The sequence below is a fragment of the Semicossyphus pulcher genome, unplaced genomic scaffold, assembly GCF_022749685.1.
Source record: "Semicossyphus pulcher isolate SPU_LCO1_2020_fin unplaced genomic scaffold, fSemPul1.0.p SCAF_18, whole genome shotgun sequence".
Taxonomy (NCBI): domain Eukaryota; kingdom Metazoa; phylum Chordata; class Actinopteri; order Labriformes; family Labridae; genus Semicossyphus; species Semicossyphus pulcher.
Window position 1 is genome coordinate 18,184,331 of NW_027211691.1, and position 12,986 is coordinate 18,197,316.

Sequence of the window (12,986 nt, forward strand, 5' to 3'; positions counted from 1 at the left end):
TTGAAGGTCACCAAAATTGGATCATTACTTGTGGCCTACTTATAATTCTAAGGAATTTAATCTAAAGCAAAATTTCATATTTTATAATATGCTTTGTATTCAAAAATCTCAATCAAACAGTGTTATAGTAATAATTACAGATGTTCCCTTACCAATACTAGAATCGGAAATGCTTTTGACACTGTGTAAAATACGGCATCCTTTTTAGGTTATCAGGTATTGGCTAGCAAAATGTCAGCAATACATGTTTAGCAATCACACATTTTAAGGCTGTATTTTTTTTAAGTTAATATAATAAAAACTGTTAAAAACACAAAAAAGAAACTACATGTTATATAGTTTAGGTCCTCCAAAGTTTTTTGGAAGCTGAGCTGCCGCTAACGTTAGCTCAGCATTCTTACTAGATTAAGATTCCTGAAGTCATCACGCGTCCTGCTTCAGTCCTTCGTGTGCTGAAGCAGGCTTTACAACAATGATAGCAATCATATCTTACCATTCAGGGTTGGTAGTGAGTAAATATCATTATGAAATATATATTTATTTTTATCTAACTGGTATCAGGGGTAGGCGTACTTGTTATCGAGAAATACTCATGTCTTGGCTTGGAGGTGAAAATTGTGTCTCTATTGTAAAACTGGCATTGGTGTGATACAAAGTGTCCATCACAAGCTGCTTAACAAGAGACTTGATAAAAAACACTCTCTAACCCACCGGCAGGCCACGCACTTGTTGCAGCACTAGTCCCGCGAGAGAGGGGGAACCGTGGGCGGTAAGATGGATGGATGACCCTGCTGCTCCCCTCCCTGCCAGCCCCAGCTGTCAGCTCCTTTCCTGACTTCCCCACCCTGCCCCCGGTACCATGGCGTCCAGCGAGGAGGACGGCACGGTTGAGGAGAAGGAAAACAACAACAAGAAGAGAACGAAAAGCGCCCTCGCTACCGCATGGCTCACTTTCTACAACATCGCCATGACCGCCGGGTACGTGCGTAATTCCTGCCCGGGTTGCCTATTAATAAGAAAAGCCCATAAGTTAGCCGCTCCCTAAAAAACTGTAAGCGTGTGTTGCTGTTTATAGGACTGTGTGTCTGTGTGTCAAGTCGAAAGTGCCTGTTCAGCTCGCTCAATTTAGCGGCTAACTTGAGTGGGGAAAAACTTGAGTGAAGAGTAAAATAGTAGAAACAAAACTAGAGGCTAACGCTATTCATGTAAGTGTTGTAAAATGAATGAATGGCGTTTGGTGAAAGTGACAGGCTGGCGCTGCAGCCGTGTCCAAATAGGGCTGACTGCACGGTGTCAGCGTCAAGGCCCACAGTGCTACCGACAGTTGCAGTGATAAGTATAGCCGGAGTGCGCTGACACTGGAGCTCAGGACACTGAAATGCTCAATGGGCAGATTTTTGAACAACAACATAATATTTGTGAAATGCAAACCGAGCGCGTCATTATCAGACGACTTTGTTTATTAGCTAAACTGGCAAGAAGAAGAGATTGGAATCAATACTTTGTCTTCACCTGTCACTTCAGCATTGGTGGAAGTAGGCTACTACACATAGGCTTTACTGTTAACAGTACCTCAGTGTAAAAGTAGTCTGTAACGAGTAAGAGTGAGTGTCATGTATACATTACTACTTAGTAAGTATGTGAGCTTTGGATAGACTTGATTGATCCCCCATTGGGGGAAATTCAATTGTTACAACAGCTCAAAGGAAAGGACAGGGTAAAACATAAATAGATACAATAATAATATTATTAATAAATATATACACTATGTACACCTTTCACTTATTTTGGATGGCTAAGTTATACCATACACATGGTGTGTATCATGGTGATATGGTTGTGGATAAGTTAGGTGAAATATTCTTGCATAATGGATAATTGCACATGAGAAGTAATTGCACGGTGTGGATGAGGTGATAAAAATGCAGAGATATGTTCCAAAGTATTACATTAGGTATGCATTAAAGTACCCATGATGCAGAAAGGCCTGTAACATAATTAAATTGAATTATAATTATTGATGCATTAATGTGGATATTGCTTCGATATTGCATCTTTTAATGGTGGAGTAAATTTCATCCCTTTAGCTACAGGTTTGGGTAACTTGAGTTTCATCCAGGGATCAATAATGTCTAATGATAATCTATAATACATCCTAATATGTTTGTTCATTACATTTAGTTTTATCAAGCTAACAGTCAGATGACAGTTATCAAATACATTTAGTCAAGTATTATTTGCCTCCACTTAAAGTACAAATTTGCATAACCTGGAAATATCTGAGTACAAATAAGTCTGTAAAGTACTGTTAATTACTTGTGTTTCATTCCACCACTGCTCAGTGAAGAAATAATCACTAAAGGCACCTTCAGTTCGGCACGCTAATCACACCCGGTGGAGATGGAAGTACTTAGAAGACTAACAACATAAAATGTATAAAAGTAATCAAAAGTGATTCATTCAAAAACATACATTAGTAAAGTTAAGTAAGTATTATCAAAATGTTCTGAAAATGTCAGAATTAAAAGTACTTGTTCTTGAAAGCACATATTAAATTATTAGATAATCAGTGTGCAGCTATGTGACAGTGGAACGAATCTAAAGTTCTCTATACAGGAAGTAGTACAGCAAACATCTCGGCACCACTCAGGTCAATTTTGAGACCCTTTGAAGAGGTCAGACTCAAAGGTTTGGAACCACTGGACTTAATATTTTGTCTTTTTCTCTCATTCTTGAATAGTTATTCACGTAAAACCATCAGAAACGTTAAGAGGGGGAAAGTCCCATCCTTAACTTACCGACACATTGGAGACAAAAGTGGGGCCCAACTACACCAGATGGTGTGAAATCTTTAAGAAATTGTATTTTCTTAACTAATTATGTGCCTTTTTAGCGCAAATACACAGCAATTTGTTAATAACTAGTTTGTACAGATGAGTGAAAAGGGAGTTAACTATATTTTCCTCTGGCTGTAGCAGAATACAAGTATAAAGTTGCACTCTGGACTAATTGAAGCAAACAGTACTTTAACATGACTTTTATTTAACCATCATTAACCAGCACTGTGCAAGAAAACAGGTGTTTCTTTTTACTTCCTGTTGCTGTAGCAGACATTAGATTATTATTATCGTACTATCAGCAACTGAAGTGACAAATCACATGCTACACAATACAATCATATTTTGGGTTTTGAGAGTTTTATTTATGCTTTAAAAAAAGTTTGATCTGTTTGTCGGATTGTAGATGGCACCCAGGACTCCAAAACATACGCGCCTTTTTACTATTTTGTAGTAATTTTAAGATCCAAACAATCAGTGGAGAAAATATGTAGCAGATTAATGATATAATCATAAGTAGGAGCCTGATATCTAATCCAGCTTCTTACCCACTAAGTTGTTAATACCATTGATCCTGTCAGCCGCTCTGTGAGATAATCTTTCATGGCTGTAGTCGACATAAACGCGTATCCTATTCGGTTTCCGTTTTGTGTGTTGCTGAGTCAGCGTGAAGAGATTGGTGACATGAGAGTTTGTTTAATGTATTTCTTAATTTAACATTGGGTTGTATTTTGGTTGTATGTCACATGGTGTATGTGTGTGTACACCGACGAGCGCTCAGGAGAAGTCAGCATCCCAGGAGTTGTCTTTACATTGACAGACTTCTGCCTTGGTGTTTGTCAGAAATTGGCCATTGTTTACTTCATTCACATTTACTGTTGTCACAGTGTATGGTTAATAGTCAAACGGTTACTATGATCCTCTGGTAGTCATCCATTTCTGACATGTAGCCATGAAGGAAAGCTGTAGAGATTGGCGAGATAATTACAGAACAGTTTGGATACATGGAACGGCTAAAATATGAATTTAATGCAAAGATGCAAAAAAAGAAACCATAAATGTTGGACTGTTAAAATGTAAAACTTTTCTAAGTAGCACTTAAAATAGTCAGATTAAACTTTGCAGCATTGTGGGCTCTTTATGTTCCAACTGCACATTTTCTGTGTACTCGCTCATTTGATAAAGGTAATGAAACATCCTGTCTGTGTTTCTCCCCTTCTCAAACTTTGACTCATGTTCTGTCAACCTATTCAACATGTTTTATCAAATCAGCCGTCATCAGTAAATAATGTCACATAACCTGCAGCTGAGGTTGATGATCAGTTTGAGGAAGTGCAGGAGCAGTCGGATTTTCTGTGCACATCAAAATGTCTTCAGTTGGTGTTTATGTTACAACAGAAGAGCAGAGTACTGCACAAAATATCTGGTTTCTACCGTTCTTTAGCCTCCCGACTACAGTGTGGGAATCTCATCTAGGTTTGTTGGATCAAAGATCTCTATTAGAGATGCACCGACCTCTTCCTGATACTCGTACCGAGCAGCGATCCAATACCTTTGTTTGACTTGTTTAGTGGGTTAATATGTTGGTTCAGTGTGAACGACACATCAGATCTCTGATATCAATATGGCTATCGTTGCATCTCTATAGAGCTGTAACAAGTTACAGCGGTTTCAAATACATAAGCATTTGCATTGTCAAAATATGAAGTCAAAGACACATATATTATATATTGTATTTGATGGTTGATATAATGTTCTAATATTATTGTCATTAACTTATTATAATTATACCAGTATTATATTGTGTGTAATGATTAGTATTGAATAGGGATGCAGGATATTATCGGCACGTTATCGGCCGATATCGGCTTAAAAATGAACTATCGGATATTAGCCAACACGCCGATATAATTAACCGATAAAATAATGGCCGTCTGCATATTTGATTAAATGCCCGACCTCGGCGCAATGTCCCCGGCGCGAAGAAGACCCGTGCGGCGCAGCGTGATGACGTCACGTGTGTCTACCTGCAGCATGAGAGAGTTAGAAGCCAAAATGTCCGTGGTGTGGAAGTTTTTCAAAGTGTCCGAAATAGATAGCAAAACTGCTATTTGCGATGACTGCTCAGCTTCGGTGATGCGAGGAGGAGCCAAGGCAAAGTCTTTCAACACTACAAACTTGATTAACCATCTCAAGACCCGTCACCCCGACCGTTGTAACAAATGTGACAAGAGAATCACATTTATACTGTACGCTAATTCCAACACAGAAGAGAGTTGATGATCTCTGCAATTAGGTGTGCGGGAAAAAATATCGGTATCGGTAATCGGCTAAATGAGTTGTAAAATATTGGCATATCGGATATCGGCAAAAAATCTAATATCGTGCATCCCTAGTATTGAACCATCATCATATAACCTCATTATCTGCTCACTAAATTGCATTGTGTGTTATAATTCTTCTAATGTTATTATATCATTAAATCAATATATTGTCATTATAATGTTGTTTCCTTTATTCTGCAGGTGGATGGTTTTGGCCATGGCAATGATGCGCTTCTACATCCAGAAAGGCACACACAAGGGTCTGTACAGAAGTATAGCAAGGACACTCAAGTTTTTCCAGACCTTTGCTTTAGTTGAGGTAAGAAATAATTCATCATTTCAACTGACAAGTTTGTTTGGATGACAGAAATGAACTTTTTATGCGTCTTGTCTTACAGGTGGGGCATTGTGCCATCGGTATGTGATGATTTTTGTTCATGGCTCATGTTTAAATGCAAACTAATTTGCACCTCTGCAGCCGTTAAACTTGCTTTAAAATGTTCTTCCAATCTCCTGGTGTTCTGCAGGAATCGTGAGGACTTCTGTGATTGTAACCGGGGTTCAAGTGTGTTCACGGATTTTCATGGTTTGGTTCATTACCAACAGCATCAGACCGGTGAGTATCACAGCACAACGCAGACTCTGCTGCCTCTGCAGGGTTACAATAAGCTGTGCGAGTCGCAAAATTTTTCACATACATTTTTCAGATAGTTTCTTTCACCGTGTCTGTGAGAAAATGCACAGAAATATTATTTTTATCGCAAGTTTATGTCAGTATTTACACTTTCACATGTACAGTGTATATATTAATAACAATACAGAGATTATAATTGGGTTTCCTGGGACAAATGTATAGCATCTATTCTAGCATCTATTGCATAAAATCCTTAAGAACTACGATTGCTTTTACAGTTGAATTGAATTGCACACAAATGATACCTCTTAAAAGAAGCACTTATCAGCTCTGACTCCTCCTTTCCAACTCAAATGAAGATCCAGAATGAAGAGAGCGTAATCCTATTCCTGGTTGTGTGGACGATGACAGAGATTACCAGATATTCCTACTACACATTCAACCTGCTCCACCACCTGCCGTACTTCATCAAATGGGCCAGGTGGAGATGCCGCAACGCTTGTCGGGGATGAGTTTGAATCGTCATTACCGCGTCGGACATTGTGTCTGAGCATGTTTGCTGTGACCTGTGCGACTTCACCTCCGGCATGCTTCCCCCCTCGCCGACCGAGAGCGGCTTTACGTCAGGAAGCGGTGCAGCCGTGTGTGTGTATTAAGTATCGCCTGGCTCACACAGAGAGGAGAAGCATGTGTGTGTTTATTGATTAGCACCTCGTTAGCCGTTCTCTGTCGATGGTGGGCGAACTAACTGCTAACATTGTGCACTGACGATAATGATAATACAGAACAAAAGGCTGACTTTGCATTATTCAATTAATCTTCTAGAAAATAGCATGTTGCTACAATAGCTAACACGTGCAAAATAACAAGGTTAGCAATAAAAAAAATATTGTTTTTATCCGCACAGAAAACATGAAAGTTATCAGTGAAATGTGATGACCATCGACATGTTTCTCAGCTCCAGAGTGACATAACGCTCGCCTGCGTCTGCATGAAGAGTACTTGTGACGTGGCGGTCTGGCCCTGCGTGTCTCTGTGCTGAAATAGGAGTCGTTGGGAGGAACGTCAGCTGTACACATTGATAGCTGTCCAACACACAGGCTTGGCATCTTACAGCCCTCGTACAGAGCAGCTATCCTGCTTCAGAGTAGTCAGGTTCACATGTTACATCAGCTCATTTAAAGGGGAGATATTGTTTCGTCTCTGGGTTGCAGATGCAAGTCGACCAATATTAATTTTTCCACTATCTCAGCGCATCATTTAGCTTTGTGCTAATTACTCTTTTGGTTGAATGTTGATTCTGGTGTATTGAGTGCTTCTTCCCTCCCTCCCCCAACCCTTCACGTCTTCCTTCAAGCATGGAGGAGACGCCAGGCCCCCAGGAGAGGGGCTCATGTTCAGCTGCTCCCGTTTTTAAGACCATCTGTTTTGGTCATGGAATGTTTTCTCTCACATCCGCTGGGACGCTCCCCCGAGCCTTTGCTGTGGTCTCGACTAAATGCAGGATCTCTGTAGCCCTGAGTCATGGCATGTATCGTACTAGAAAGGCCGTGTGGTGACACAAAGGGAGGCAGGCCTTCTCACAATGATGTGAAGTGACAGGAAGTTGGAGGAGAAAGCCAAGAGGATGACAGGTTGTGAATAATTTCATGTCTTCATTACAACATTTGTGGCTAAACTTTGATGTGGCTCCAGATCAATTTACCAAACTATAAACACAAAGAAGACTCTTTGTCCCTGTCCAAGTTGAGAGACAAAGCGAATGCTTTTTCTTCACGGATCCAAGATTTAGTCAGCACCCATCATCAGGTCAGATCCTTCTTGATGGACATTTGCTCAACATCCAATGTAAACAAGTTTAAAGTAGAAGCATAGAGGTACTTAAAAGTAGATATTTTAATTGGCTTTGATCTCATTCTACGTTATCTTAACTCTTTCTTTTCTTGGCTTCCCGATGAATGGAATGACTTTGCTTTTTCCAACATCCTGGTGGAGACAATCCGATATTCTGGTTGACTTTTGGCTTCTGACAGGCGTGGAATTTATGATTGATGCTGTTAGAAAACAAAGTGGTGCCAGTGTCGCTCAGCGGTTTAAGTTGTAATCTCGAAGATCTCAGTTTCGTTCTCTTTGGCGGCACCTGTGGCGATAAACGGTAATTGCGGGAGCGCACTTCCCAGATATCCAGACAGTGTTGCATGTGTGACGTCCACGGTTGGCTTCGGTTGTAACTCTTGAGTTTCCTCGCTGACGGTCACTTTCCTTTTCAGGCTGTTTGCTTCATCTGAGCGTCGAGTTTGTTCCTTTTTCTTTGGATTTTCACTTATTGTTGAAGTCGTATCTGTCATCATCGATCTTTTCTTTGTTTGTTCAGCCATAGTAGATTACTGTTTACTCGCAACACTTGCAGAGACTGGAAAAGCACCCGCTTAGCTTCGCCTACCCTCTCTGGAAGACCAATCACTGCTGAGTGATGGAAAACGCGTCACTAACTGGGCACCGCTTGTGATATTTTCAGCCATATTTTCAGGCTATCACAGGCTAGATAGTGACTTAACAGACATTTATTTAAATGAAAATCTTCAATATTATCACTTGAACGTGCACGTCCCATGTACAGAGGCCACAGCCTACTTCCACATGCTTCGGCAGAGGAGAAGGGTGCTTCTTGGGGAGGTCATAGTGGAGAAGGACGACTAGAAAAGCCACCACCTCATGCCTTCGTTTGAGCCAGCCGCCTCCACATCACCCTCAACCCCCCCCCCACATCATCTCCACCTTGTCCTTAGCACCGTCGGCTGTTACATTCTTTGTTGCACTGGACCGGAAAAGCCGTGCAGATGAAAACCTGTCTGGCAAGAGCTGTATCACTTGTGATAACATGGAAGAAAGGAGTTCATCAGTACTTAAAAAAATAAGTATTTTTAGGACTGATTCCTATCTGGGTTGTAATATTGGAAACATGTTTACACTCCCAGTGTTGCTGGAGCTTGAGACAGAAGCTTGACGTTGCGTCTCACCACAAAGAGATCCTGAGTCCTTTATTCACCCACCAGCCTTACTGCACCTTGTTGCACTGAAATGCGCCACAACACTGAGGCCATAGTCCTCGATGAGGGTTCGACTCCCACGCTTTGCGCTTCGCTGCGTGTCATCCCCACTCTCTCCTCACCTGTTTCTGACACCATCCATTGTCCTCTCTCTCAAAAACATAAATAATAAAATATAACAACAACAAAACCAAGAAGAAGGTATTTTACGCAAACATGCAAATCGAGAAATGCATTGTGTGCTTTAGGAAGGCTCTCAGCTGATCACTTGAGGTTTTAAACAACATGCATTGATTGTCGGACTCGTCCATGAAAGATGCATTTGAGGGTAGATTGTTTTTACTGTGTTTTGTCATCTAAGCATGCGAGTGTTTTAATATCTGCAGGAGTGTTTGTTGCAGAAGGTGTGTGACTTTGTTTATCTGTCAGCCACATTACTCAGTGTTAAAACCTCCTTCATCTTTTCCTTCGCAGATACAACCTCTTCATCGTCTTGTACCCCCTGGGAGTTGTCGGAGAACTGATGACCATTTACGCTGCTCTGCCGTTTGTACGCAGATCTGGAATGTACTCCATGAGACTCCCCAACATGTATAACGTGTCGTTCGACTACTACTACTGCCTCATCATCGTCATGCTGTCCTACATCCCACGTAAGGAGCAATAGTTGCCCTCACTGCACTTATTATATCAGGATAGAGAGTTTAAGATTTTGATCAAAAGATATAGAGGAGGGGGTTTGGTCTATGTCCAAATCATAGGCTGTATGTAAGAAGTAGAAGCAGACAGTTCTAATGTAGAAATTAAGGCTTCAAAGTCCCGTTTGATCATTTCAAAATGGCTGTGTCTAATTTCGGAGCCAGAAGTGACCGTATTTTTAAGAGAAGTGGAGGACTAAGTGCTGCACGTGCTGCAGTGGTTAGCACAAGTTCGAGTTCTGGCTCGGACGAAAAGGGCCGGTGGCTGTGTGGAGTCTGCATGTTCTCCCCATGCATGTGAGTCCATAGACAAGTGGTTAATTGATGACTCCAAATTGCCCGTAGGTGTAAGCGTGAATGGCTGTCTGTCTCCATGTGTCAGCCCTGTGCTAAACTGGTGACACACCAACATCCACCCCACCCCCGTGACCCTGAAGAGGATACTTAGCTAGCTAACCATCATGTTTCTCACAGAATGGTAGCTGACAGGAGTTCTTTAAACAAAAAAAGGAGCTTGTGCACACATCTCAGGTGGGCGAAAGCACCGGTTGAACTAAACCAACCTTGTAACTTAAATATTATGGGACTTCTCATTAGAGATAGACCGATATGGTTTTTTCAGGGCCGATACCGATACCGATTATTAGTAGTCAAGGAGGCCGATAACCGATATTTGAAGCCGATATTCATTTGCAGTAAAAGTGAAAATATTGGCGTCAAATTTTGAATAATTTCTCCAACACTTAACTTTGTTTAAATGCCTTTAAACATATGCATCAGAGCCAAAATAACCCAGTTTTAAATTGATCTCTTATCGGCTGTCGGATTAAAAAAAAAAAAAGGCCGATGCCGATATGCGTCAAAATGCAGATTATCAGCGCCGATAATCGGCCCGGCCGATAATCGGTCTATCCCTACTTCTCATCACTACGGCCTGCAGTCCTCTCTGGAAGAAAAGCCAACAACAATCCTGATTCTAACTCACAAACTGGCACAAATATATCATCATATGACAAAAACAAGCTAACAAGCAAAGTACAGTAAGCACAGTCACCAACACCTGCTAATTGGTGTCAACATATAAATGAAATATTAGAATTTCACTCACCAAAAAAGCTTCTTTTATGACCTGTCAGTACATTTAACCGCACAGTGAGTCATATAGATAGTATTTACAAAAGGCCCCAACACAAGAAATATAGGTTAAATTCGGTGACTGAATTAGCTTAGACAGCTATAACGCAATCATGAATAACTTTAACTTTTAGTAAAGTTAAGTAACTTTAAGTCATTCATTTAAAAGGATGAGTTATATTAAAAATAGAGAGATTAAAAACATTTTCGCACCCGGCTGTAAACGTGTTTTATTCAGCTGTAAAGTTGTGCGTTTTAACATGGGGCCAAATGGGGATTGACTCGCTTTTGGAGCCAGCCTCGAGTGGTCACTTGTGAAACTGCGCCTCATATAAGCTTTATATTTCAGCCCAAGAGGTTGCTGCTTAGCTAAAGGTGAAAAAAACCCTGCTTTTTTGCACCTCTAAATTTTCGTCTGGTTTTTATTTTATCTTTTTTAATCAAGATTTTTGTATCAGCGTTGGGGAGATGGGGGAGTCATGAATTTGACCTTATATTTAAAATTTTCTGAGGCCTTAAAATGTCTTTAACAGGATGAATTATTAACAGCGAAGTCTGTTTAAGCTCATAAGAAAACGATCATATACTTAAAAACATTTTCTTTTCCCACAGTGTTTCCTCAGCTCTACTTCCACATGCTTCGGCAGAGGAGAAGGGTGCTTCTCGGGGAGGTCATAGTGGAGAAGGACGACTAGAAAAGCCACCACCTCATGCCTTCGTTTGAGCCAGCCGCCTCCACATCACCCTCAACCCCCCACCACATCATCTCCACCTTGTCCTTAGCACCGTCAGCTGTTACATTCTTTGTTGCACTGGACCGGAGAAGCCGTGCAGATGAAAACCTGTCTGGCAAGAGCTGTATCACTTGTGATAACATGGAAGAAAGGAGTTCATCAGTACTTAAAAAAATAAGTATTTTTAGGACTGATTCCTATCTGGGTTGTAATATTGGAAACATGTTTACACTCCCAGTGTTGCTGGAGCTTGAGACAGAAGCTTGACGTTGCGTCTCACCACAAAGAGATCCTGAGTCCTTTATTCACCCACCAGCCTTACTGCACCTTGTGCCTTCTGCCACAACACTGCACCCACCTGTCTGAGGGAGAAAATCAGAGGCTTCCAGGGAAATGTGAAATAAAATATGCAGGAAGATTGTAAGTTGTGTCCCCACTTCATCCCCCACATAGACCCAATTGGCATTATTTTTTAAGTGTATTCCACCACAGTGATTTCATACAGACATAGTGCGCCTGTAATAAACAACAAGGTTCCATTAGATAAATACTCATAGTTCAATCATACCTCAACAATAAATCAACATCGAGACAATATGCTGCTTCATTTGTGTATGTTTGTTTTACCTTATGTGTAAATGATGCAATGTGAAATGAGCGGCTAATAATAAGAATATTTCTTAAAGATAATTTATTCACAGACTGTTTCACTGAGCGCGAGCACAGCTCGAACTTAACGTTTTGTCTGCCTGGCTCTTCTCCTGCATTCTTTCATGTTGCTTTGATGTTTACTGTGTCAAATTAATTTACAAGAGTGCATCTTAAACTAAATCGAGACTAAAACTAGTCGCTTTTTCTATAGTTAATTCAAATATTTATGAGCGCTCACAGTCTTCAGTCGCTGTTGTGTCTGTTTTTGAACATAAAGACTCTCATGTCCGTGTTGATAAACAGGTAGTTAGATTCCCTCCTACTAAAGGTGCTATCGTGAGATCCTTTCAATCTTCTGTGCAGCTGAAGTAGTGACTGTGATTGAAGTTGATCTACAGCAGGAAAACAGGATGTGAAATGATTGAGAGGAAATGTTAAGTCAATGAACTGCATATCCCATGGTTATCTAGAATATTAACTTTCTTGCTTATAATCTGGGTTAGAGAAGAGGAAAATAATAAGTCAATGTCAAATCACTGGAAGAGTCATTTTTCATTCAAGAAAAAAAAAAACAATAGAAATGTGAAAATACCTTTTTGTGCAAAATCAATAAACTAAATTCTACAATTCTTTGGCGAGTTTTCTGAGTCATACACAGACTAATCTCTGTTTACAGATTCTACATAGAAATGTTTAATCTGTAAATAGATTCTACATAGAAATGTAGAATCTGTAGGCAGTGGATTTTAGTTACGGCAAGTATTCCGGTTTCCGTTTGTACTACGCTTGAAGTCCGAGTAATATTGACCAATCACGTATCAGCAGGCTGCGGCGTACGTGCAGGAAAAACAGTCCGTGAGGGGAACGTAATGCGTCGCAATGACGTCCCGGTTCCCATCAGCGGTTATCTGACGATGATTTAGC

The 12,986-nt window shown here is 40.6% G+C and overlaps 1 protein-coding gene across 1 annotated transcript; it reads left to right on the forward strand.

Moving 5' to 3' along the window:
• Positions 1 to 859: 859 nt before the first annotated feature.
• hacd1 (3-hydroxyacyl-CoA dehydratase 1) lies at positions 860 to 12,664 on the forward strand. The gene is made up of 7 exons (XM_069667453.1): positions 860 to 978; positions 5,363 to 5,480; positions 5,560 to 5,578; positions 5,689 to 5,777; positions 6,155 to 6,276; positions 9,320 to 9,498; positions 11,290 to 12,664. Exons 1-7 carry the CDS (start codon positions 860 to 862, stop codon positions 11,370 to 11,372), a joined length of 729 nt encoding a protein of 242 aa, XP_069523554.1. The 3' UTR covers positions 11,373 to 12,664.
• The last annotated feature ends 322 nt before the right edge of the window (positions 12,665 to 12,986 follow it).